Raw genomic sequence first — 26,575 nt, 5'->3', positions numbered from 1 at the left:
GCAGGGCAGGGAACAAGCGTAGGCCCCTGCAGGTACTTCACTAAAGCAAGATGTTAGGTATAAAGAAATCCCGTACCAGATAATAGCCAGATGGACTACAAAACAGGCGAAAGTGAGGATTGCAGATGCTGGAGGACTGCAGTTCCTGATGAAGGACTTTTGCCTGAAATGTTGATTTTCCTGCTCCTCGGATGCTGCCTGACCTACTGTGCTTTTCCAGCACCACACTCTGGACTATAAAGCAGACTAAGTACTGTAAACCTTGATAAATGTCCACTCTAGACTACCAGGATAGAAGAAGGTGAATTAACTGGACACTTGTTTTTCCCATCCTGCAGCTCTCATATTCCTAAAGCTCCTTCTGCTCTTTCCCACCAATTTCCCATGACCTCACACCTGGACAACCCTGAACAAAGGAAACTCGACATGCAGAGCTGAAAGATGGGAAAAGACAGAGTATCATCAACAAACAAAGACACTTCTCGCTAACAGAAAAACAGCAGCTGAGTTAAGTATATGAGGCCTATTTAGTGTTTTAACATATACATTTAAACCAATGAATGAAGATGAGAAGTTGTTACATTTCATACAAATTGCTTTATCTAGAAACATTTTCCTACTTGGCTGCGTACAGTAGATTTTTTCAGGCAGCGGATAGATGTCATCAGACCAGACCTGCAAAAAAAAAAGTCACGTGAATGTGCTTGACCCAGAGTTCTCTGACTCAGGGAAGGTTAGATCTAGAGTGGCCCAACCTCCAGCATGAACAGGACAAGGGGGTAGGAAATGACCCAGCCCTGTTCAGAATGGATATTGAACATCATGCTGTTGGTACCAATTTGACCAACACCAGCCATTTAGACCAAACTGCTCCTCAAGGAATTGCACCATGAATAAATGCTGTTAAAGGGCAGGTGGTGGTATAGTGGTATTGTCACTGGATAGTAATCCAAACACCCAGGTAATGACTTGGGAATCTGGATTCAAATTCTAGATTAGTGGTGCTGGAAGAGCACAGCAGTTCAGGCAGCATCCAAGGAGCTTCGAAATCAACGTTTCGGGCAAATGCCCTTCATCGGGCTTTTGCCCGAAACGTCGATTTCGAAGCTCCTTGGATGCTGCCTGAACTGCTGTGCTCTTCCAGCACCACTAATCCAGAATCTGGTTTCCAGCATCGACACTCATTGTTTTTACCAATCTGGATTCAAATCCCACCATGTTAGGAGTGCAATTTGCAAACCTAATCATGAACATGGAGCCAATGTTAATTCTCATATATACCCATCTGGTTCAACTAATGCCCTTCCTTTAGTGAAGCAGACCCCAGCCTTTCTTCCCTGACCTGGCCTATGCCTTACTCCAGCAACATGGCTGAGTCTTAAGATCTATCTGAAAGTCACTCGTTGTTTCAAAACCACGACAGTCTCGATAGAAAGGAATTTTACCGAGACACCAAGAACAGCAAACAATGCCCTGTTGAGCCTGAAAAGTCCTCATAACCAGCAATCCCTCGTGTTTTCTTATTGAATATGCAGCCCTCTAGGGCCTGAGCCAGGGCAATGACTCCCTGAATCGGAAGTAGATGCTGACACAGATTACCTTTGAAGAAACATTGCTCCTTACCAACATCTGGAAGCTATTGCCTGAATTGGTAGAACTGTCTCTCACAGACTGATCAAGCCATTTCTTAGACAGTGCCCTTCAAGCTATTGCTATGCCGATGTCCAAGGGCAATAGATACAGCAGCTGAATTCTTAATAATATCAACACAGTCTGCCAACTGTCTGTTCACCCTCTGGTTTAAATGAAACACCCTCCTCTATCTCAGATTGAATACATTTTCTTTTATTTAGCTAAAGTAACATATCTAAATGGCTGCTTCTTAATAAACTGTTTTAAAATTACTTGCAAATAATTGATTGCCTATATTTGATTATCATGGCCCTTGAATACTATATCTTACACAAGGAAACTGAGTCACCGTGGCAACAATTTTACCTGCATGTTGTAGCCTGGGCTATGGATAGCAATATAAGAGGCACTGTTATAATTCCCATTGCATGGTTGACCAGGAATCTATCCCTCAGTTGTCATATACATGTGTGGGAAGGATTTGCAGGTCAATGTTCACTGTTCATTATGAACACACTTTCCTTGACCACCAAGTCCCAGAGTGGGATTCAAACCCAGAGTTTCCAGTTCAGAGATCAGGACATTACCTGATAATGTGGTGATGGCTCCTGTCTCTACCCCACTTTTAGGCAGAATTCCATATACCCACCATCCTCTGGCTCAGAGAAATTTATTCTTAAGTCCACTCTTAACTTCCTATTCTTTTGTTTAAATCTTTTGGGCATTAGCCCCTCCACAAAGGAGCAAGGTTTCTCCCTATGAACCCTACCTATGTCCCTCAAACGTTGTTCGTGTCAATCAGGTCACTGGATGTATTCAACGGATATGTAGATGGGGATAGATGATGAAAATTGAAAGGAGTGCCATTCAGAGCATAAACTTCAGCATGAACTTGTTTAAATTCTCTTCTGGGACATGGATATCACTGGCTGGGCCAGTATTCATTGCCCTTCTGTTGGTAAGGTGGTGGTAAGCTGTCTTCTTGAATCGCTGCAGTCCATGTGTTGTAGATTGACCCACATGTCCTTAGGGAGGGAATTCTGGGATTTTGACCCAGCAACAATGAAGGAATGGCAATATATTTTCAAGTCAAGAGGGGACCTTACAGAGTGTGGTGTTCCCATGTATCTGCTGTTCTTGTCCTTCCACATGGAAGTGTTCATGGATTTGGAAGGTGCTGTCTAAAGACCTTTGGTGAATTTCTGCAGGACATCTTGTAGATAGCACACACTACTGCTACTGAGCATGGGTGGTAGAGGGAGTGGATGTTTGTGGATTTGTGGGCTGCTTTGTCCTGAAAGGTATCAAGCTTCTTGAATATTTTTGGAGCCACATCCATCCAGGCAAGTGCTGACTTGTGCCTTGTAGATAGGTGAACAGGTTTTGGGGGGGTCAGGAAGTGAGTTACTCACCGTCGTATTCCTAATCTCTTACGTGCTCTTGTAAACACTGTGTTTATGTGGTGAGTCCAGTTGGGTTTCTGATCAATGGTAACCCCAGGATGTTGATTGTGGGGGATTCTGTGATGATAACATCATTGAATATCAAGAGGTAATGGTTAGATTGTCTCTTACTGGAGATGGTCATTGCCTGGCATTTGAGAGGTACAATGTCACTTGCCACTAGTAAGTTTGCCACCAAATATTGGAGGTGTAGTGGACAGCAAAGAAGGTTACCTCAGATTACAATGGATCTTGATCAGATGGGCCAATGGGCTGAGGAGAGGCAGATGGAGTTTAATTTAGATAAATGCGAGGTGCTGCATTTTGGAAAAGCAAATCTTAACAGGACTTATACACTGATTGGTAAGGTCGTAGGGAGTGCTGTTGAACAAAGAGACCTTGGAGTGCAGGTTCATAGCTCCTTGAAAGTAGAGTCGCAGGTGGATGTGATAGTGAAGGTGGTGTTTGGTATGCTTTCCTTTATTGGTCAGAGTATTGAGTACAGGAGTTGGGAGGTCATGTTGAAGCTATACAGGATGTTGGTTAGGCCACTTTTGGAATATTGAATGTAATTCTGGTCTCCTTCCTATCAGAAGGATGTTGTGAAGCTTGAAAGGGTTCAGAAAAGATTTACAAGGATGTTGCCAGAGTTGGAGGACTTGAGCTATAGGGAGAGGTTGAACAGGCTGTTTTCCCTGGAGTGTCGGATGCTCAGGGATGAGCTTATAGAGGTTTATAAAAGAGACATGGATAGGATAAATAGACAAAGTCTCTTCCCTGGGGTGGGGGAGTCCAGACTAGAGGGCATAGGTTTAAGGTGAGAGGGGAAAGATATAAAAGAGACCTAAGGGACAACATTTTCACACAGAGGGTGGTGCATGTGTGGAATAGACTGCCAGAGGAAGTGGTGGAGGCTGGTACAATTGCAATATTTAAAAGGCACCTGGATGGGGATATGAATAGGAAGGGTTTGGAAGGATATGGGCTGGGTGCTAGCAAGTGGGACTAGATTGCTGTGAGACACCTGGTTGGCATGGACAAGTTGGGCCGAAGGGTCTGTTTCCGTGCTGTACATCTCTATGACTCTAGTCAGCTCAAGCCTGGATGTATTGAGCTAAGTGTCCTGTTTGTGTGCTGCAAACATATTCAGGGTATGTTGGCACATGATAAAGTATTAAATCGTGCTTGGAAGTACACATTGTGTGGGCATTGGGTGAGGAATAGCTGAGACAACATCCTTTGGGATGCTAATCTTCTCATGACCACAATTGGAAATCTCACACGGAAAACGGCTGCTTTTGTGTCATGTGTCAGCAAGGAATCAATACTGTTAGGAGACACTGGAAGAAAACTGGCAGAAAAATAGGGAAAAACACAATAAATAACTAAAGCATGAAGGAAGAATCAATCATTGATGGTTTAGTGCACCTTGCCAAGCAGGTGACAGAAGAACATTGGTGGGCCTGTACCATCACTATCTGTAGCTCCAGAGTACAACATGTCTGTAAAAGTTACCATGGCAACTTGGACTCAGTGAATGGACTGTAACAGCCCACCTCACCCCACAATCACAGTAAGGGATTAACACTGGCCAAAATCAACAGGAGGAAGACAGACTGACCTTCACACACAACACCTTGTCCTGCAGAGATGGTTTGATGCTGAATTCATGTATCTTCGATTCAGAGACCTACAAGTTGGGCAAAGATACAAATTAATGGGTAATGGAAACAGTCATTCAAAAAAAGGGACTTGACCTTGTTCTTTCTTGTGATTTCTTGACATGCAGAGTCACAGTAGGCCATAAGCTATAGGAGTAGAATTAGGCCAATTGGCCCACCGAGTCTGCTCCACCATTTGATCATGGCTGATGTGTTTCTCACTCCATTCACCCCATCATACTTGATCCCCTTACCAGTCACAAACCTATCTATCTCTGTCTTAAATATACTCAATGACTCGGCCTCCAAAACCCTCTGTGGCACTGAGTTTCCAAGATTCGCTACCCTCTGAAGAAATTCCTCCTCATTTCAGTTTGAAAAAGGTTGTTCATTCACTTTCAGGCTGTGGCCTTGCATCCTAGTCTCTCCACCTGGTGGAAACATCTTCTCCATGTCCACTCTATCCTGGCCTCTCAGTATTCTGTAAATTTCAATTAGATTTCCATTTATCCTTCTAAACCCAGTCAAGCACAGACCTAGAGACCTCAACCACTCCTCATAGAACAAGCCCTTTGTCCCCAGTGTCTTGTAAACATTCTTTGGACTCCCTCCAAGGCCAGCACATCCTTCCTTAGATACAGGACCCAAAACTGCTCAAAATATTCCAAATGCAGTCTCACCAGAGCCTTAAACATCCTTAGCTGTGCATTTCTGCTTTTAAATTCTAGTCCTCCTGAAAATGAATGCTCACATTGCATCTATCTTCCTAACTGCCAAATAAACCAGCTTGTTAACTTTAAGAGAATCCTGAACTAGGACTCCCAAGTCCCTTTCCCTATTTAGAAAATAGTCTTTGCCTCTATTCTTCTTACCAAAGTGCTTAATCTAAGACTTTCCCACATTGTATTCCAGTTACCCTTCTTTGCCCGCTCTCCCATCCCATCCAGGTCTTTTCACAGCCTTCCCACTTCCAGGTATTCCACAATCTCCTCCTCAATAATGAACTCTAAATTCTTACTAATGGGACCAAAGTCAGGCTAACTAGCCTATAGCTTCCTATCCTCTGACTCCCTCCCTTCTTAAACAGGAGTGTTACATTAGTCATTTTCCAGTCCTATAGGACCTTTCCTGACTTCACTATTCCTGAAAGTTCACCACCCCAATGCTTCTACAATCTCCTCCGCTACCTCCTTCAGATCTCTGAAGTGTTGTCCATCTGGTCCAGAGTGATTTATCAACCCTCAGACCTTTCAGCTCCCCCACCATCTCCTCCTTAGGAATGGCTACAACACTCACCTCTGCCCTGACCCTCTTGATATTCTGGTATCTTATAGGTTTATTTCACTGTGAAAACTGATGCAGATGAATTCTATCATATATTGGTCTCTAGGGGATTCCTCACCTTAAGCTCCCGAACCAAGCCGCCTCATTACACATCACCAAATCCAGAACTGCCTGTTCCCTAGTGGGCTCTACCTGGAATATTGCTCATTATTGACAAAATCTTAGAGAAACATTGCGATTATCATTGCCATAATTGGCTTTGTTGCCTTCAGTTGGCTAAGAAGCATCAAAATGGAACTCACCAACAGTTCCTGAACTGCTGACATGTTTGTGAGCCACCTTGTGCTGTCCTCTCTGTAGGAGAACATCGCTTTGATCCTGATGGTGCAGGTTGCCGGAAAGCCGCTGGGTTGCAACTGGAGAGCTGATGCAGTTGATTCCAACTTGATTGTCAGTTGATGACTCTCTGCATTCAGTAAGAGGAGAGACCAGGCAGGGGAGAAACATAAGGCAGACTAAGGTGGGGTTGGAGAGATTTGTCTTTAACCTTTCATGTGATGTAACTGTGGCCAGTAAAACCAGCACCCGAGTCCCACCCAGAGTTGCTTCTTGAACTGTGTGACTTGCCATTTCAGAGGTCAGTTAAGAGTCAACCACGTAACTTATCGACTGGAGTCACACGTTGGTCAGACCAGGCAAACTTCCTTCCCTAATTAGCATCAGAGGGGTTTTTATAACAAATAATGATAATTTACCAATGGTCACCATCAGTGAGACTCACTTTCAAATCTTTACCTATAAGATTCCAAAGTCACAAGGTTGGATTTGAATACATCTTCATAGAGTGTTAGCTGGACCATCTGTTAGTCATTACAACCATGCTACTGTCTGCATGAAAATTTAATGTGCATAGATCATGGAAAATAAAGCACAGACACAAGTCGCCCCATGGGATTTAACAGGCGATAACAGAAGCCTGGCATATCCTTCCATACTGGAAAAAACAGAAAAGGTTGCAAGGAATGAGACTGGTGGCAGTCCTGACTACAGACACTATTGCAGCTTTGACAAATGTGCTTGAGTGTACAAAGAGAGAAGCTACCTGAGTGGAGTTGAGGAACAGAGCAGTGGTTTGGGGGTGGGGGTGTACAAACCCAGGACATAAAACAACGGAAAGGAGATAGCGTTGTGGGTGGGGAATCTTTAGACAAAATCAATTTTCATGAACGACATCTGTTAGAGGCAAATCATGTGGAACCTGATTTGAGTTCTTTGATGAAATAACTGAGATGGTTGATGAAGGCAGTGAGACGGATATTGTGTTTCCTGAATTTCAAACTGTGAGTACTGCACAAAAAAAAACTTACTGCTACAAAACCGCAGACAATGTGCCCCAGGAGGTCATTTCTCAGGGTGGATGACTCCAAGTTGGTGGTGTTTAATACCTCTAAGCCCAGAGGCCCAGAGTTCAAGTCCTACCTTCTCTAGGAGTGTACAATAATATCTCTGTGCAGGTTAATTAGGAAAATATCTAGACTTGACTTGACCATAAGTCCAAGGGAATGAACAATGGGTAAAACAACTTGGGGAAGAAACAGAATAAAGAGACTAAGGGTGAATGATTGCTTTTCACACAGAGGAAAGTATTCAGAATGTCTCCAAGGGTTAGTATTAGGACCTGGATTAGAGGTGCTGGAAGAGCACAGCAGTTCAGGCAGCATCCAAGGAGCAGCAAAATCGACGTTTCGGGCAAAAGCCCTTCACCAGCATCAGCAGTCATTGTTTTTACCTTAGTATTAGGACCACTGCTCTTTCCTAGTATACAAGGCCTGAGCTTGCATAAATGCACCATAACTTCAAAGTTGACATGAAACTTGTAAAAGGTATAAACTGTAACAGAATTCAGGAGAATGTTGGTAAATTGGTGCATTGAGCAGACACCTAGCAGATGAACATTAACACAGAGAAATGTGATGTGGTGCATTTTGGAAGGGGACAGTGGCTGGGATTTTTTTCAGATGGTGAGATTTTCTGTCCCACTTGAAGATTTTGTGGAGAACACGTTCTCACTAGTGTTGGCTGTCCCACAGCTATTTAATCCTCTGAGCAATGTCAAGTGTCTGGAGGCAGGAATTCTGCCCTCGCTTAGGAGCCAGTAAGTCAGAGAGTCATAGAGTCATAGAGATGTACAGCATGGAAGCAGACCCTTCGGTCTAACTGACCAGGTTACCTAACATAATCTAGTCCCATTTTCCAGCATTGGGCCCATATTCCTCTAAACTCTTCCTATTCATATACCCATCCAGATGCCTCCACCACTTCCTCTGGCAGCCCATTCCATACACGCACCACCCTCTGTGGGAAAACGTTGTCCATTTGGTCCCTTTTAATTGTTTCCCCTCTCACCCTAAACCTATACCCCTTCGTTCTGGACTCCCCCACCAACTGCTGGCCAATGTGTATAGTTAGTGGCTCTATAGGCCCAGCAGTTCCAGAAGCTGGAGTCATTGGGACTATGACTGTAACCAGAGGCTATGTCCTGGAGTCTGGACCAGGTGAGTGTTAGGTCGGGTTGGAATGGAGAAGGGGTTCTCAGGGCAGGGTGGTGAAGGTTCCTTTAAGGAACAGGGTGGGTGGGAGCACCCATGGGTGGCAGACTTTGTGTTGGGGTGCTCAATATTGAGGCTGAGGGGGTATTCCCATGGACCAGAGAAGGGTTTTTTTTATATATATATAGATGGGAACTGCATGTTGCTGGTCATCTATTGCCTATCCCTAGAGGATAGCTGAGAATCAACCACATTGCTGTGGGTCTGAAGTTACATGTAGGCCAGACCAGGTAAAGATGGCAGATTTCCTTCCTTGAAGGATATTAGTGAGCGAGATGGGCTTTTCCTGACAGTTGGCCATGGTCATCATTAAGCTCTTAATCTTAGATTTTTTTTTTATTGAATTCAAATTCCACCATCTGCCCCATGGTAGGATTCGAACCAGGATCCCTCGGACATTACCTGGGTTGCTGCATTCATACTCCAGTGACAGTTCCACTAGAGCACTGGCACCCTATCCCCATACTCCCAACTCCCTGTCACATCACCCTCACCACCCCCACTCTGCAAATAGCTCACTGCTCTCATCCTCCCCCCACCCCAACATAAGGATGCAGTTTTAAATGGGACTGCAGGAATAGTGGGCCTCTGAGGGATGTATTCATAAAATTTTATGTGTTAAGACAGTTTGAAATAAAAAGGGAAGCAGGTTTCTTGACTTTATCAAGGCAAGGGCACCAATGGAAAAATGTTATGTCAAATATTTGTACAGCCACATAATCAAATTATAAATCTTTACAGTATTGAAGAAGGCCATTTGGCCCATTATATCTGTACCAGCTCTGGAAAGACCTACCCAGCTAATCCCACTCTCCAGCCCTATCTCTGTAGCTCGCTAACTTCATCATTTTCAAATATATAACCAGCTCTCTTTATAAACCTCTGATGGAATCTGCCTCCACATGTTCTGTGATGTTATGATGAACCTTAATAAGTCAGCTGGAATATTATGTTTCACTGTGGGCATCGAAGAAGATCAAAGTCTTCCAAAGTGTGTATGAAAGATTTGTTAGAAGGATCTCAGGGATGAGGAGCTTCAGTTACGTGGAGAGATTGGAGAATCTGCAAATGTTTCCCTTATAGCAGAGAGAGTTAAATGGGTGGTCTGTCAGACAGTCAGCATTGAGGGAGTGCTACACTGTCAGAAGGCCAGTACTGCTGGAGTGCTGCACAGCTAGAGGGTCAATACTGGGGGAGTGCTGTATTCTCAAAGGGTCAGTGCTGAGGGAGTGCTACACTGTCCGAGGGTCAGTATTGTGGGAGTGCTGCACTGTCCGAGGGTCAGTACTATGGAAGTGCTGCACTGTCAGAGGGTCAGTACTGAGGGAACGCCGCACTGTCAGCGGGTCAGTACTGAGGGAGTGTTGCACTGTCAGCGGGTCAGTACTGAGGGAGTGTTGCACTGTCAGCGGGTCAGTACTGAGGGAGTGCTGCACTGTCAGCAGGTCAGTACTGAGGGAGTGCTGCACTGTCAGTGGGTCAGTACTGAGGGAGTGCTGCACTGTCAGCAGGTCAGTACTGAGGGAGTGTTGCACTGTCAGCGGGTCAGTACTGAGGGAGTGTTGCACTGTCAGTGGGTCATTACTGTGGGATTGCTGCACTATTGGAGAGCCAGCACTGTGGGAGTGCTGCACTGTCAGAGGGTCAGTACTGAGGGAGTGCTGCATTGTCAGAGGGTCAGTATTGAGGGAGTGTTGCACTGTCAGAAGGTCAGTACTGAAAGGAGTGTTGCACTGTCAGAGGGTCAGTACTGAAAGGAGTGTTGCACTGTCAGAGGGTCAGTACTGAGGGAGTGTTGCACTGTCAGCGGGTCACTACTGTGGGATTGCTGCACTGTCGGAGAGCCAGCACTGTGGGAGTGCTGCACTGTCAGACGGTCAGTACTGAGGGAGTGCTGCATTGTCAGAGGGTCAGTATTGAGGGAGTGCAACACTCTCAGAGGGTCATTACTGTGGGAGTGTTACACTTTCCGAGGGTCAGCGCTGTGTTGCACAGTCTCTCAGATGAGACATTCCAAAACACTATACAACATTGAAGCTTTGTGAAGAGTTGTCACTGCTGCGATATTGGAAAGAGGGAAACTGTATTTGTACACAGTGATCACCAACAGCAATGAAATAATAATGATATAATTTGCTTCTTAACTCTTTTGTTTGAGGGATACATTTCAGGCAAGACTCTCTGCTCTTGTCTGAAATAGTGATTTGTTTAAATGCACAACAGAGAGAAGGGACAGATCCTTATTTAAATGTCTCATTGTAAAGGCAGCACCTGCTGGGAATGCAGAACTCCTTCAGATGTGTCAGTCTCATTGATGTTGCTCAGATTCCTGGAACTGAGCTTCACATTATAATACCTCTCCCTCTGAGGTCACGGGAATGGAAATCATTTATGGATGGAATGCAAGTTAGAAATTCAGAAACAATTTGAGAAATCCTAAAGGAAAATTGGAAGTGTGTGAATTTCTCTCCAGCACCTCATTTTAAACATCGACAATGTTGTGTCATAACTCTGAGTGTCAAGTTAAGACATTCTATGGTCATTCAACATTTCTTCTACCCTCTGACATACCTTTGAATGGACACTCCATTTGCTCGTGGTACAGACTGTGGCTTTTTGTGGCTACCTGTGATGAAAGGAGAACAGAGATGGTATTTGCAGCAAAATCTCTTTAAAGATGATGTAATTTCCAAAGGGATGGGTGAGATCAACATAAGCAAAATCGTCAATTTGCCTTTGTTGTTTAGACCACCAGAACTTTGGACTCGTTCTATGCCTTTCACGTGGAATAAAAGGCTCAAGCCACTTCACAGTGGTACAAGGATAAACAATGAAAGTGCAGTCACAAAGAGATGCCTCACTGTTTCTCTCCATAGATGTTGCTTAACCTACAGCACGCTTACAGCATTTTTACTTTTGCAACAGCCAACAGGCCACAGACTGGGAACACTGTGGTGAGTAACTCACCTGCTGACTCCCCAAAGCCTGTCCACCAACTACAAGGCACAAGTCAGGAGTGTGATGGATACTCCCCACTTGCCTGGATGGATGCAGTTCCCAACGACACTCAAGAAGCTCGAACACCATCCAGGACAAAGCAGCCTGTTTGATCAGCACCACATCTGCAAACATCCACACCCTCCATCACTGACGTTCAGTAGCAGTAGTGTGTACTATCTAAAATATGCCCTGCAGCACCTTCCAAACCTTTAACGCCTTGAAGGACAAGGGCAGTAGGAGTCTAAGAACACTACCATCTTCCACTATAAGACATAGGAGTAGAGCAGGCCATTCCACCCATTAAGTCTGCTCTACCATCTGATTTTCCTCAACTCTACCTTCCTTTATTTTCTCCAGAACTCTTATCCCCTTATTGATTGAAAAATCTATCTGTCTGTTTATCTGCAAGTCACACACCACCCTGACTTAGAAATGTATCACCGTTCCTTCACTGTCACTGGGTCAAAATCCTGGATTTTGGATCTACCTACACCACATGGACCGCCGCAGTTAAAAAGTCAGCTTACCCGGACACAGAGACATGGGATCACTGGGACATTCTTGAATCTGATGCTGTTGGTTTTCCCAAATGCATCCATGGGTGGCTGTAATTCAAAAACAGAACATACCCATCACTTTGCCTGACAAGTTAGAATAGTGCCAAGTATACGAGGGTTAATTTTTACACTTAATATAATATATTTTTAATTTGGATTTTTTTGAACTTTAAATGTTCCTGTGTGCCGGGACAATTTGTGGATATTTCTGTAGCCATGGTGATTCTTTTAAACAGTTTGAGGGAGTAGCTTTCAAAACAGGAGGGGCACATCAGGAGAGTTTGCATAAAAAAAGCAAACAGTTGTGCATCAGGATTTCTGTTAGAAAGTTTTGATTTTTTTTAAGCTTAAGAGAAACACACGTAGCTTGAAAATAATTTTTTAAACAATAAAACAATTTTAGGGTAGTTCAGCATAAGTCTATAGATGCGCACAGATACATAAAGCATCACTCACAAAAAAGGGAGAAAATAGAGAAGAGATTACTTTAGACAATAGAGGATGATAAAACAAACCCACTAAGAGTGTTTGGATAAAACCCTGAAGAGGTTATTTAAAGCTGAGAACATTATGCTCAGGCGTATGTAAAGTCCATGAAGAAGCTATCAAGTTTTGTAGATGGGAGTTAAAGTTCCAGTTAAATTAAACGTACAAGATGCAACAGATAGGGACTCTTCTCTGCTGTAAGAACTGGACAAAGGGTTTTTTGGGTCTTGTGCAAAGAGATTTGTAAAGGAATGTTTTGGGATTACTATGGTACCACGTGTTTCAAAATCTGTAAACTTATGGAATGTGTAAATAAGGTAAAAACAATGACTGCAGTTGCTGGAAACCAGAGTCTAGATTAGAGTGGTGCTGGAAAAGCACAGCAGTTCAGGCAGCATCTGAGGAGCAGAAAAATCGACGTTTCGGGCAAAAGATCTTCATCAGGAATGAAGGGCTTTTGCCTGAAATGTCGATTTTACTGCTCCTCGGATGCTGCCTGAACTGCTGTGCTTTTCCAGCACCACTCTAATCTAGACCCAGGAATGTGTAAATAGTTGATGTTTATTCTATTTCATCTTCATTTCTTTTGTGAAATAAACTTCTGTCTTATTGTTACAACCAAATCTGCAGCATTACATGGTTTGTTTAGTGACACAAACTGTGATCTATCAAGCCAGATTTCTATCTGGGATCTGACCTGTCCAGTAATAATACACCGCAGTTCAAATATACACCGCAGTTCAAATACCCACCACAGTTCAAATATATACCACAGTTCAAATATACACCGCAGTTCAAATATACACCGCAGTTCAAATACCCACCGCAGTTCAAATATACACCACAGTTCAAATATACACCGCAGTTCAATGGACAACAAATTAAGAATGGGTTCCAATTCTGAACTGCAGATTCCACTCCTTGTTGTTTAAATGTTTACTTCTGGAGATTTCCACTCTCAGTTTGTTATCCAAGGAAGGTGTTGGCTCTTGATCAGGATGACTGCATACTTACCGCAAGGTTCTGAGCCTCTTCACTGCTGCAGTATTGACTTTTCCAGATACAGAGATAAACTAAGTACTCAAGGTTAGGATGGGAGCTGTTGTAGGTCACCGTGAAGTCACTGTTGTTCAGAATACATTGGACAGTGATCTCTGAAGAGCAAGAATTGAAATTACACAATCACACAACAACAGTTTCCAGCAGGCTATGACCTTCAGTCTATCTTACCCGCCTATCCCAAAGTATGACTACATACGAAACGTCCCTCACTGGTAGTAAGGCAATATGGGAATAATGCCATTGATGCAGAAAATCAGTCATGGACTTAATGAAAGACACAAAAGGTTAAAGACTGTATCCCATGATTCTTGACCCTTAGCCAGAGGAAACAGCCTCTCACAGCAGCCCCATCAAAATGTCTACGTGAACTCAATTCTATGTCCACGTACCTAAATCATGTACCAAATCACGAGGTATGGAGTAGTTAATTCACAGTCTTGTAAATGATGGTCCCTTTCAAAATGAACCAGTGTGATATTTTGAATCAAACTGTTCAGTAATATTATAAAACACTTCAGCGGCAGGTGGGACTTGAAGCAGGGCCTCCTGGCTCAGAGATAGGGACACCACCACTCTAACATGAGAACGCCAACAAACCAACATATGCTTCAGAAATAACAGACAACATTGTGGCTCACTGGAACATATATTTAAGGGCTGGCTTTTGTAATTGGGTGATTGGTTAATTTGATGTGTGTTGATCATAGAGGTCAACAGCAAAAGGCCCTTCAGCCAATTGAGTCTGTACCAGTCAAGCACCTAACTATTTGAATCCCACTTTGTAGCACTTGGCCTTGTATGTTTTAGCATCACAAGTGCTACATCAATATTATGACGGTTTCTGCCTCTACCTCCCTTACAGGCAGTGAGTTCCAGATTCCCACCACCTTCTGGGTAAAAGGATCTTTCCTCACACCCTCCTCTGTCCCCTGTTCTAAATCTATGCCCCCTCTACATTCATCCCTCTGTCAAAGAGAAAAGTTCATTCCTGTTTTCCCCATCTATGCTCCTCCTAATTTTATACATCTCAAATTATACCTCTCACTTATTAAGATAAAATAAAAAAGAGCTGCTCACCCCCGCCCCCTCAGTAAGTGAAGTTATTAAGAAGGAGAGAACGCAATCTGGAGATTGCATTGAAATACGTAATGCAGATGAATAACTGTGGAAGTCAGACTGACTCTTGCAGCTGTAAATGGAAGGCTAGCAATTTAACATTCATCACATTTTAATTTTATGTTTGTTTTTATTTTGGGACCTGAAATAGGACAGGCCACAAAATCTCCCTCCACTGGCAGGAGGTCACAATGTATCTGGGGATGTAAACAGGAAGAACTCAAAGAGGATTAATGAGGGCAAAGCAGTGGACATTCAACAAAGTTCCTCATGGGAGACTGGTTGGCAAGATTAGGTCTCATGGAATATAGGGAGACCTAGGCATTTGGATACAGAACTGGCTCAAAGGTAGAAGACAGAGGGTGGTGGGGAGGGTTGCTTTTCAGACTGGAGGCCTGTGACCAGTGGAGTGACACAAGAATCGGTGCTGGGTCCTCTGCTTTTCATCATTTATATAAATGATTTGGATGTCAACATAGGAGGTACAGTTAGTAAGTTCGCAGATGAAACCAAAATTGGAGATGTCATTGACAGCGAAGAGGGTTACCTCAGATTACCACAGGATCTGGACCAGATGGGCCAATGGGCTGAGAAGTGGCAGATGGAGTTTAATTTAGATAAATGCGAGATGCTGCATTTTTGGAAAGCAAATCTTAGCAGGACTTATATACTTAATGGTAAGGTCCTAGGGAGTGTTGCTGAACGAAGAGACCTTGGATTGCAGGTTCATAGTTCCTTGAAATTAGAGTCGCAGGTAGATAGGATAGTGAAGAAGGCGTTTGGTATGCTTTCCTTTATTGATCAGAGCATTGAGTGTAGGAGTTGGGAGGTCATGTTTCAGCTGTACAGGACATTGGTTAGGCCACTTATGGAATATTGTGTGCAGTTCTGGTCTCCTTCCTATCGGAAAGATGTTGTGACATTGAAAGAGTCCAGTAAAGATTTGCAAGGATGTTGCCAGAGTTGGAGGATTTGAGCTATAAGGAGAGGCTGAACAGGCTGGGGCTGTTTTCCCTGGAGCATTAGAGCCTGAGGGGTGACCTTATAGAGGTTCATAAAATCATGATGGGCATGGATAGGATAAACAGACAAGGTTTTTTTCCCTGGAGTGTGGGAGTCCAGAACTAGAGGGTTTAGGGTGAGAGGGGAAAGATATAAAAGGGACCAAAGGGGGACCTTTTCACACAGAGGGTGGCACATGTATGGAATGAGCTGCCAGAGGAAGTGGTGGAGGCTGGTACAATTATAGCATTTAAAAGGCATCTGTATGGGTATGTGAATAGGAAGGGTTTAGAGGGATATGGGCCAAGTGCTGGAAAAGGGGATTAGATTAGGTTAGGATAGCTGATCGGCATGGATGAGTTGGACCAAACTGTTGTACATCTCTATGACTTTATGACTCGATTACAAAAGACTGGCAGTCATACAGTGACAGTGTCTCCATCTTCTGATTATGTCATGAGCTGCAGTACTTAACTCAAATAGTTGTAGAATTATTCTATTGGATTACATTGAACGTTCAACACAGAAAGAGGCCACTTAATGTTAATGCTACACACAACCTGCTCCCAGCTCTCTTTAGTCAATAAAGTTTGGCACTGGACAAAGTACAGCAGGTCAGGCAGAATCCGAGCAGCAGGAGAGTTGACATTCTGGGTAGGACCCCTTCATCAGGACTGGGGCCCCAACTCTCTTGCTCCTCAGATGCTGCCAGACCTGCTGTACTTTTTCCAGCACCGCACTTTATCGACTCTAACTCTCCAGCATGTGCAGTCCTCACTATCTCCCATCTCTCTTTACCTGATCAATATATCGCTGGGTTCCTTTCTCCCTCAAATCTTTATCCAGCTTCTCTTTCAATGTATTTATACGATTCACTTCATAAACTCTCTGTGGTAGTGAGTTCCAAATTCTCCACTTTCTGGTTGAAGAAGTTTTTCCTGAAGTAACTGTCTAATAGCATAGGTTTAGGGTGAGAGGGGAAAGATATAAAAGAGACCTACGGGGCAACGTTTTCACGCAGAGGGTGGTACGTGTATGGAATGAGCTGCCAGAGGAAGTGGTGGAGGCTGGTACAATTGCAACATTTAAGAGGCATTTGGATGGATATATGAATAGGAAGGGTTTGGAGGGATATGGGCCGGGTGCTGGCAGGTGGGACTAGATTGGGTTGGGATATCTGGTCGGTATGGACAGGTTGGGTCTGTTTCCATGTTGTACATCTCTATGACTCTATAATATTTATGAGCCAGTGTTTGGACTCCATCACAAATGGAATCACTGTTGAGGCATTTTGCCTTACAATAATCAGGACAGAATTGCAAGAACTCAATTTCAAAGATAACAATAATTTGTACTGCTTGGGAAGAGAGTACTGATTAGGCAGCATATAGACTCTGATTCAGCTTAATGGTGAAAGAGCTTGAGATAAAGGCTATTCTGATCAGATCATAGCTTGCTCTATGTCATGTAAATCCATGAATAGCCCTGTTATTGTTGGCATGGAAAAATGTCCAATAAACCTCAGATTACCTGAATGACAAGGTGCCTCAAAATGTGTGGCTCAGTGGTTAGCACTCTGCCTCACAGCGCTAGGGATCTGGGTTTGATTCCACCCTTGGGCGACAGTCTGCCTGGAGTTTGCACATTCTCCTCATTTCTGTGTGGGTTTCCCCCTGGGTGCTCCGGTTTCCTCCCATAGTCCAGAGATGTGCAGGTTGAGTGGATTGGCCATGCTAAATTGACCATACTGTCCAGGGATGTGAAAGCGAGGTGGATTAGCCATGGGAAATGCAGGGTTACAGGGAGAGGGTAGACCTGGGTGGGATGCTCTTCAGAGGGTCAGTGGTGGACTTGATTGGCTGCTTATACGCTGTAGGGATTTAGTAAAATTTTTAGCAATATACGGAACTAGCCATTTCACTCTGTGACAATGCAATAATAAAACCAGTGATAATTTCCATTAGCTAGATGATGCCCTCATGTCAATATGATGTTCAGCTTTGCATGCAAATCAGTCACATGGTCTATGTATTTCAGTGCTGGTGTGATGCTAAGTATGGTGCCCATTTGTCTTGTACCTGGTATATAGCATCAAACAGAATGTCTCTTCAGCAGTTCATGACATACACATTTGACCATATTCAACCTGCCCTGGTTTGCAAAACAAAGAATGTAGTGTTCAACATTAGATGTGATCACATGATTGGACGCCATTTGCCAAACACAATTCCAAAAGATGTACAGGTTAGGTGGATTGGCCATGCTAAATTGCTCTGTCATGTCCAGGGATGTGCAGGCTAGGTAGGTTAGCCACAGGAAATGCATGATTACAGGGATTGGGTCAGGGGTTGGGTCTGGGTGGGATGATCTTCGGAGGGTTGGCGTGACCTTGATGGGACGAATGGCCTCCTTACACACTGTAGGGGGTTCTGTGATTCTGTGAAACAATCCTGATTGTGCTAATTATGACACGACCAAACAACATAAGATACAAAAATAGGAATTGCTAGAGAAACTCAGCAGATCTTTGGAGGGAGAAACAGAGTTAATGTTTCAATTCCAGTGAAATTTCTTCACAACTAAACTGAATCAATGTAAGATTATTAGTGGGACTCATTTACATGTGTCAGAAGCTGGACATATCCACTCGCACGTCTCTGAACTTTACAAACAGAAAGAACATGTCCCCACACTGTACCTTTTCAATAAAACAAAAGCTGAGGGACAGCTATTCACTGGTGTATTCACCATGTCTTCACTAATCAGAGCCAACTCATTTAAATGTAAACAGGAGCTGGCAATAACTTTTCGCCATGCATTCTCCATGACAATATATCTACCAAATGTCACTTGCCAACCAGTCAGCAAACTCTTCTCATGTGGTATAAATTGTTGTTCCCTTCTAGATTTGGTTTTCTTCAAATTCTGTCCTGATCAGTACAAGTCAATAAGCCTCAAAAGCATCTTTTTCTTCAGTAATACTTAGGGTCTGTGTTACCAAGCGACTACAAGCGGAAACATCTTCGCTCGGTCAAAGCCCTTTCATAAGCTTAAAGACGACAACGACAACTTACATCCATGCAGCACCGCTAACATATTGAAGCTTCTCAAGGCGTTTCAAAGAAGCATTAGAAAGCAACATATGATACTGAGTCACACAGGGAGGGAGACATTAGGTCAGACAATCAAAAGCTTATTTTTGTAGAGTTTTGTTTTGGAGGAGCATTTTAAGACTCAAACAGACCCTTAGTCTGTTCAATCTTTTTGAATGAGTATGTTCTCTCCATTCCAGTCTCATCGTTGTGAGATTTTGTTTTAATCAGTGCTTCAGGTATCTTTTATACAACGTGAAGACCTGACAGCATCAATAGACAATAGACAATAGACAATAGCTGCAGGAGTAGGCCATTCAGCCCTTCAAGCTTGCACCACCATTCAATATGATCATGGCTGATCATTCCTAATCAGTATCCTCTTCCTGCCTTATCTCCATAACCCTTGATTCCACTATCTTTGAGAGCTCTATTCAACTCTTTCTGAAATGAATCCAGAGACTGGGCCTCCACTACCCTCTGGGGCAGAGCATTCCACACAGCCACCACTCTCTGGGTGAAGTAGTTTCTCCTCATCTCTGTCCGAAATGGTCTACCCCGTATTTTTAAGCTGTGTCCTCTGGTTCGGCACTCACCCATCAGCAGAAATATGTTTCCTGCTGCCAGAGTGTCCAATCCTTTCATAATCTTATATGTCTCAATCAGATCCCCTCTCAGTCTTCTAAACTCAAGGGTATACAAGCCCAGACGCTTCAATCTTTCAGTGTAAGGTAATCCCGCCATTCCAGGAATTGACCTCGTGAACCTACGCTGCACTCCCTCTATAGCCAGAATGTCTTTCCTCAGATTCGGAGACCAGAACTGCACACAGTACTCCAGGTGTGGTCTCACCAGGGCCCTGTACAGCTGCAGAAGCACCTCTTTGCTTCTATACTCAATTCCTCTTGTTATGAAGGCCAGCATGCTATTAGCCTTCTTCACTACCTGCTGTACCTGCATGCTTGCCTTCATTGACTGGTGTACAAGAACACCCAGATCTCTCTGTACTGCCCCTTTACCTAAATTGACTCCATTTAGGTAGTAATCTGCCTTCCTGTTCTTGCCACCAAAGTGGATAACCATACATTTATCCACATTAAACTGCATCTGCCATGCATCTGCCCACTCACCTAACTTGTCCAGGTCACCCTGTAATCACCTAACATCCTCATCACATTTCACCCTGCCACCCAGCTTTGTATCATCAGCAAATTTGCTAATGTTATTGCTGATACCATTAACATATATTGTAAAAAGCTGCGGTCCCAGCACGGTTCCCTGCGGTACCCCACTGGTCACTGCCTGCCATTCCGAAATGGAGCCGTTTATCACTACCCTTTGTTTCCTATCAGCCAACCAATTTTCAATCCAATCTAGTACTTTGCCCCCAAATCATGCGGCCTAATTTTACTCACTAACCTCCTGTGTGGGACTTTATCAAAAGCTTTCTGAAAATCCAGGTACACTACATCTACTGGATCTCCCTCATCCATCTTCAGAGTTACATCCTCAAAAAATTCCAGAAGATTAGTCAAGCATGATTTCCCCTTCATAAATCCATGCTGACTCTGTCCTATCCTGTTACTACTATCCAGATGTGCCGTAATTTCATCCTTTATAATAGACTCCAGCATCTTTCCCACCAACTGAGGTCAGACTAACTGGTCTATAATTTCCTGCTTTCTCTCTCCCACCTTTCTTAAAAAGTGGTATAACATTAGCCAACCTCCAATCCTCAGGAACCGACCCTGAATCTATCAAACTCTGGAAAATAATCACCAACGCATCCACGATTTCCCGAGCCACCTCCTTCAGTACCCTGGGATGTAGACCATCAGGCCCCGTGGACTTATCAACCTTCAGACCTAACAGTCTCTCCAACACCAATTCCTGGCAAATATAAATTCCCGTAAGTTCAGGTCCTTCAGCCACTATTACCTCAGGGAGATTGCTTGTGTCTTCCCCGGTGAACACAGATCTGAAGTACCCATTTAATTCTTCTGCCATTTTTTTGTTTCCCATAATATATTCCTCTGTTTCTGTATTCAAGGGCCCAATTTTAGTCCTAACCATTTTTTTGCTTTGCACATACCTAAAAAAGCTTTCACTATCCTCCTTTACATTATTGGCCAGTTTACCTTCGTACCTCATTTTTCCTCTCCGTATTTCCTTCTTAGTAATCCTCTGTTGCTCTTTAGAAGCTTCCCAGTCCTCAGTTTTCCAACTTATCTTTGCTATGTTATACTTTTTCTCTTTTAACTTTTAATATGTTTCTTAACTTCCCTCGTCAGCCACGGCCGCCCATGCCTCCTCCTAGGATCTTTCTTCCTTTTTGGAATGAACTGATCCTGCATCTTCTGCGTTATACCCAGAAATATCTGCCATTGTTCCTCCACTGTCATTCCTGCTAAGGTATTGCACCATTGAACTTTGGCCAGCTCCTCCCTCATAGCGCCATAGTTCCCTTTATTCAACAGAAGTACTGTCACTTCCGACTGTACCCTCTCCCTCTCAAATTGCAGATTGAAGCTTAATGTATTATGGTCACTACTTCCCAATGGCTCCTTCACTTCGAGGTCTCTGACCAATTCTGGTTCGTTGCACAATACCAGATCCAGAATTGCCTTCTCCCTGGTAGGCTCCAGCACCAGCTGTTCTAAGAATCCATCTTGGAGGCACTCCACAAAGTCTCTTTCTTGAGGTCCAATACCATCCTGATTCTCCCAGTCTACCTGCATGTTAAAATCCCCCATAACAACTGTAGTAACATCGTTGCGTCAGGCCAATTTCAGCTCCTGATTCAACTTACATCCGACATCCAGACTACTGTTTGGGGGCCTGTAGATGACTCCCAAGAGGGTCTTTTTACCCTTAGTATTTCGCAGCTCTATCCACACTGACTCTACATCCCCTGACTCTAGGTCCCCCCGCGCAAAGGACTGAATATCATCCCTTACCAACATGGCCACCCCATCCCCTCTGCCCATCAGTCTGTCCTTATGATAGCACGTGTAGCCTTGAATATTCATTTCCCAGGCCCTGTCCACTTGAAGTCACGTCTCAGTTATCCCCACAATATCGTATCTGCCAATTTCCAAAAGAGCTTCAAGCTCATCCATCTTATGTCTAATGCTTTGTGCATTCATGTATAGTATTTTTAATTTGTTACTGCCCTCACCCTTCCCATCAACCCCTATTTCACTCAACCTTACAGCATGATCCCTTTCCAAGTTTTCTGCCTCATTGATACAGTGAGCAGGACTCAGTCGAACATGGTCAAGTCCTTCACTGAGGAGGGACCATATATTCCACACAATAAACATGTCAGCTTCCATCCTACCTGGACAGTAGTCTTTAGCGTAAAGTTTCATCATTGGATTGTTACAATCTGAAAATTAGAGGAATAGCGTCACTTGAAAATTGCAGATAATTCCGAAATTTAAGGTTCATAACAATTGCGATTTATTTACAAACAGATGGTTTCTTTAAGTCTTCAATGTGAAGTGGTTTGTTATAGGGAAGTTCGTGTATGCCTTCACGCTCTCCCACACACCTCGCATTTCTCCACTTCCATCTTCCCTCACTGACTCCCTTAAATTCCCTCGAGGTTAGTAGCCAGGCCCTGAAACATGCCTGCAGAGAGAACTGAAAATTTACTCACATATGAGAAACAAAAGGACAGTTAAAAAGGCAAAGAATCCCACAGAAACCAAGTTCCGCCTCAAACTCTTACTGGGCCCTGAATGGGAAGCCTTCTTTCATTTTTTAAACTCATGAATTTTGAGGGCAAACTTCACCCTTTCTCACACCTCCCCACCTCCCCCAATCCCCGCCCCCAACCTCCCCACCCCGCCATGTCCTGCTGCTGCCTCGTGTTGTAGAATCTACAACTGCATTAATTGTGGACACCAGGCACCTCATTCACAATCTCCAGCGTTAGGTCGGCTAACTGGGAGATCTCAGAAACGCTCCCCTCAGGTTGATCTTGTCTGTATCCTTTCACACTTCAATGAGATCACATTCCATCCTCAACTCTTACAAAGTAAAGATTCCTGATTCTGTGACCTCTCCTCATATTCCACCTAGCTGGAAATGTAACTTCCCTGGATGGAGTGAGAAATTGCTCCAGTTACAGCTTTCAATGTAATCAGCACGATTACATAAATCCATTGGATAGGACTCAGCTTGAAGTATCAATTGTGGCTGATTATGCATTAACATAACATCTACAGAGCCCTGGTTAGACCATATCGTGATGCACGTGCTCAGTTCTGGGAACTGTACTTTTAGAAAAATCTGGAGTTGCAGGTAGACAGGGCGGTAAACGAGGAGTTTGACATTCTTGCTCTCATTTGTCAGAACATTGAGCTTAGGAGTTGACACCTCACATTACGACTGTACGGGACATTGGTGGGGCCACGTTTAGAATTACTGTGTACAATTCTGGTTGCCCTTCTACAGGAATGATGTTGTTAAACTTGAGAAAAGATTTACAGCAAGTTGCCAGGACTGGGGAGATTGAGCTATAGGGAGAGGCTGAATAGGCTGGGGTTTTTGTTCCTGGAGAGTTGGAGGCTCAGGGGTGACCATGTAGAGGTTAATAAAATCATATGCGACATGAATAGGGTGAATAGACAAGGTTTTTATCCAAAGGTGGGTGAGTCCAAAACTGAAGGGCATAGGTTTAAGGTGAAAGGGGAAAGATTTCAAAGGGCCCTGAGGGGCATTTTTTTCACGCAGAGGGTGGTACGGGTATGGAATGAGCTGCCAGAGGAAGTGATGGAGGCTGGTACAATGACAACATTTAAAAGGCATCTGGAGGTATATGAAGAGGAAGGGTTTAGAGGGATATGGGCCAAATGCTGGTAAATGTGACTAGGTCAGATTGGGATATCTGGTCAGCATGGACGAGTTGGATCAAAGGGTGTGTTTCTGTGCTCTATGACTCAGTGAGTAGTTACATTTTCTGGCCTGCCTGGGTAAAATTGCAAGCACAGATTACACAAGCTAGTGACACATTCCTCAGGGTTTACAGGATTAAAGAGCAATTTGTTCAAATGTTACTAAGAGGAACTGACTGGGTAAAGAAAAATATAGAAACAAAACAGTAGGAGCAGTAGACCGTTCAGCCCTTCAAGCCTGCTCCTCCATTTAATAGGTTCATGGCTGTTCATCTAACCCAGTTCCCTGTTCCTGCTTTCTCCCCAGACTCTTTGATCCCTTTAGCCCCAAGAACGATACCTGACTCCTTCTTGAAAACATTCAATGTTTTGCCTTCAATAGACAGGAAATATTTTTGCTGGTTTTGGAGTTTAGGACTAGGGGACGTACTTAGAGCGAGGTCTTTCGGGAGTAAAATTAGGAAACAGTTCTGCACACAAAGATTGGCCCTCGTTTCAGCAAACAGCACTTGCTGAAAAATTAATTGTTATTTTTAAACCAGAGATTGATAAATTTCTGTTAACCAAAGGAGTAAAGGGACATGGGCTAAGGTGGGTGGATGGTGTTAGTGTCACAAATCAGACTTGATGGCATTGAATGACAGAATAGGTTCAAGGGGCCGATTGGCCTCCTCCTGGACATGGTTCAATGAGTAGCATTGTCACCTCTGAGATGAAGATTGTGGATTTAAGTGCATATCAAGCACTTAAGCATAAAGCCCAGACAGCGACATTCCCTCTAACCTGTGCGGCTGCTGGGAAATTTCACATCTACTGACTGGCACTGCTTCTGGAAACTTCCATACACAGACCTTAGGAAGTCCATGTAACGGCAAGAACAACGAGAGGGAAAGTTGCAGGAAATGCTCTCTGGTTAGGAGGTGGCATGTTAAAGCTTCAGTGGGCAAACGGGAGCAGGAGAAAGTCATTTGGTCCATCAAGTGCATTCCAACATGGTCATGGCTGATCCTGCATCTCAACAGCGTACATACTCTTTGACATCTTTGGCCTGTCGGAATCTATCTATCTATAGGTTTCTTAAATATATTCAGTGACTGGATTTTCACTGCCTTTTCTGGAAGATAATGGTAGTTGATCCAATTACACCTCATATTGCAAAACATTTTCAGAGGAATAATTTGGTTGGGTGGTGGGTAGCACGGTGGCTCAGTGGTTAGCACTGCTGCGTCATAGTGCCAGGGACCCGGGTTCGATTCCAGTCCCAGGTGTGGGGAGTTTGCACATTCTCCCCATGTCTCTGTATGGGTTTCCTTCAGGTGCTCCAGTTTTCTCCCAAAGTCCAAAGATGAGCAGGTGAGGTGAATTGGACATGCTAAATTGCCCATAGTGTTGAGGAAAATGTAGGTTAGGCACATTAGCCAGCAGTAAATGTAGAAAAATGGGTTTGGGGATACTCTTCGGAGGGTCAGTGTGGACTTGTTGGGCCAAAGGGCCTGTTTCCATGCTTTAGGGATTCTATTAAAAAAGTCTGGTGAGTCTTTGCTGCACTCCCTCTAATGGTAATTATCTCTTTTCTTAGGTAAGGAGTGATAAACAAACATAATTCTTCAGGGGTGGTCTCACCAAGACCCTGTTCTGGATTAGTGGTGCTGGAAGAGCACAGCAGTTCAGGCAGCACCCAAGGAACAGTAAAATCGACGTTTCGGGCAAAAGCCCTTCATCAGGAATAAAGGCAGAGAGCCTGAAGGGTGGAGGGATAAGCTAGAGGACGGTGGGGGTGGGGAGAAAGTAGCATTGAGTTCCAGGACATGGTTGAAGAGCTTCAGGGCAGAGGAAATGACCTGGGAGTTGCAGTGGGAGAGGGACTCCCTGAGATTCTTGTAGAGAGAGGAGAAAAACTTCTTCACTGCAGTGAGACTTCCTTGCTCTTGTATTAAACTCTCTTGAAATGAAGACCAAAATATCATTTCCTTTCCTAATTACTTGCTGCACCTCCTCACTGCCTTTCAGTGACCAGTGTACACCTAGGTCCCTCTGTACATCAACCTTTCCCAATTTATTACCGTTTAAATAAGATTTAAATAAGATTCTGTATTTTTTGTACCAAAGTGGACAATCTCACAATTGTAGGTGCTGGTGTTGGAGTGGGGTGGACAAAGTTAAAAAGCACTCAATACCAGGTTATAGTCCAACAGGTTTAATTGAAAATACAAGCTTTCAGAGCTGCTTCATCAGGTAGCTAGTAGTGCAGGTACACAGGACACAGAATTACACTGATAAAACTTCAAGCTATCTCGCGGTTGGGACCTGAAAGAAATTCTGGGATTTACATATTCATCAATCAAAACCTGCATCCCCATTCTAAGAGATTTAAGATTTAACAGCCATGTAGGTTTGTCTAATACATTGCATCAGTTGTATGACACTTTGATCTCTTACTATAAATTCTGTGTCCTATGATTCTGTCCCACTAGCTACCTAACGAAGGAGCAGCGCTCCGAAAGCTAGTACTTTCAAATAAACCTGTTGGACTATAATCTGGTGATGTGAGATTTTAACTTTTATCCATGTTATACTTCATCTGCCATGTCCTTGCCTAGTCATACAACTTGTGTAAATCACCCTGAATCCTTTTTATATCATCCTTACCACTCTCACTTCCTGCTAATTTGTGTGCAATGGACTACTTATTATATTAATGGAGTGTCAGACAGGTCTCCCTCGTACTCTG

General features: G+C 43.7%; 1 protein-coding gene across 1 annotated transcript in view; it reads right to left on the bottom strand.

Annotated features, from left to right (window-relative positions):
- LOC140467462 (uncharacterized) overlaps positions 1–26,575 on the bottom strand; it is a 70,343-nt gene that overhangs the window by 10,733 nt on the left and 33,035 nt on the right. The window contains exons 6-12 of the mRNA XM_072563855.1: positions 22,284–22,331; positions 13,686–13,825; positions 12,156–12,233; positions 11,200–11,254; positions 6,322–6,485; positions 4,696–4,764; positions 621–675 (exon numbers count right to left, since the gene is read on the bottom strand). Coding sequence (XP_072419956.1) covers positions 621–675; positions 4,696–4,764; positions 6,322–6,485; positions 11,200–11,254; positions 12,156–12,233; positions 13,686–13,825; positions 22,284–22,331 — 609 coding nt within the window. The remainder of the gene's footprint in view (positions 1–620; positions 676–4,695; positions 4,765–6,321; positions 6,486–11,199; positions 11,255–12,155; positions 12,234–13,685; positions 13,826–22,283; positions 22,332–26,575) is intronic.

This window comes from Chiloscyllium punctatum, chromosome 45 (genome assembly GCF_047496795.1).
Source record: "Chiloscyllium punctatum isolate Juve2018m chromosome 45, sChiPun1.3, whole genome shotgun sequence".
NCBI classification, from domain to species: domain Eukaryota; kingdom Metazoa; phylum Chordata; class Chondrichthyes; order Orectolobiformes; family Hemiscylliidae; genus Chiloscyllium; species Chiloscyllium punctatum.
This window is presented reverse-complemented; position numbering and strand designations above follow the sequence as displayed.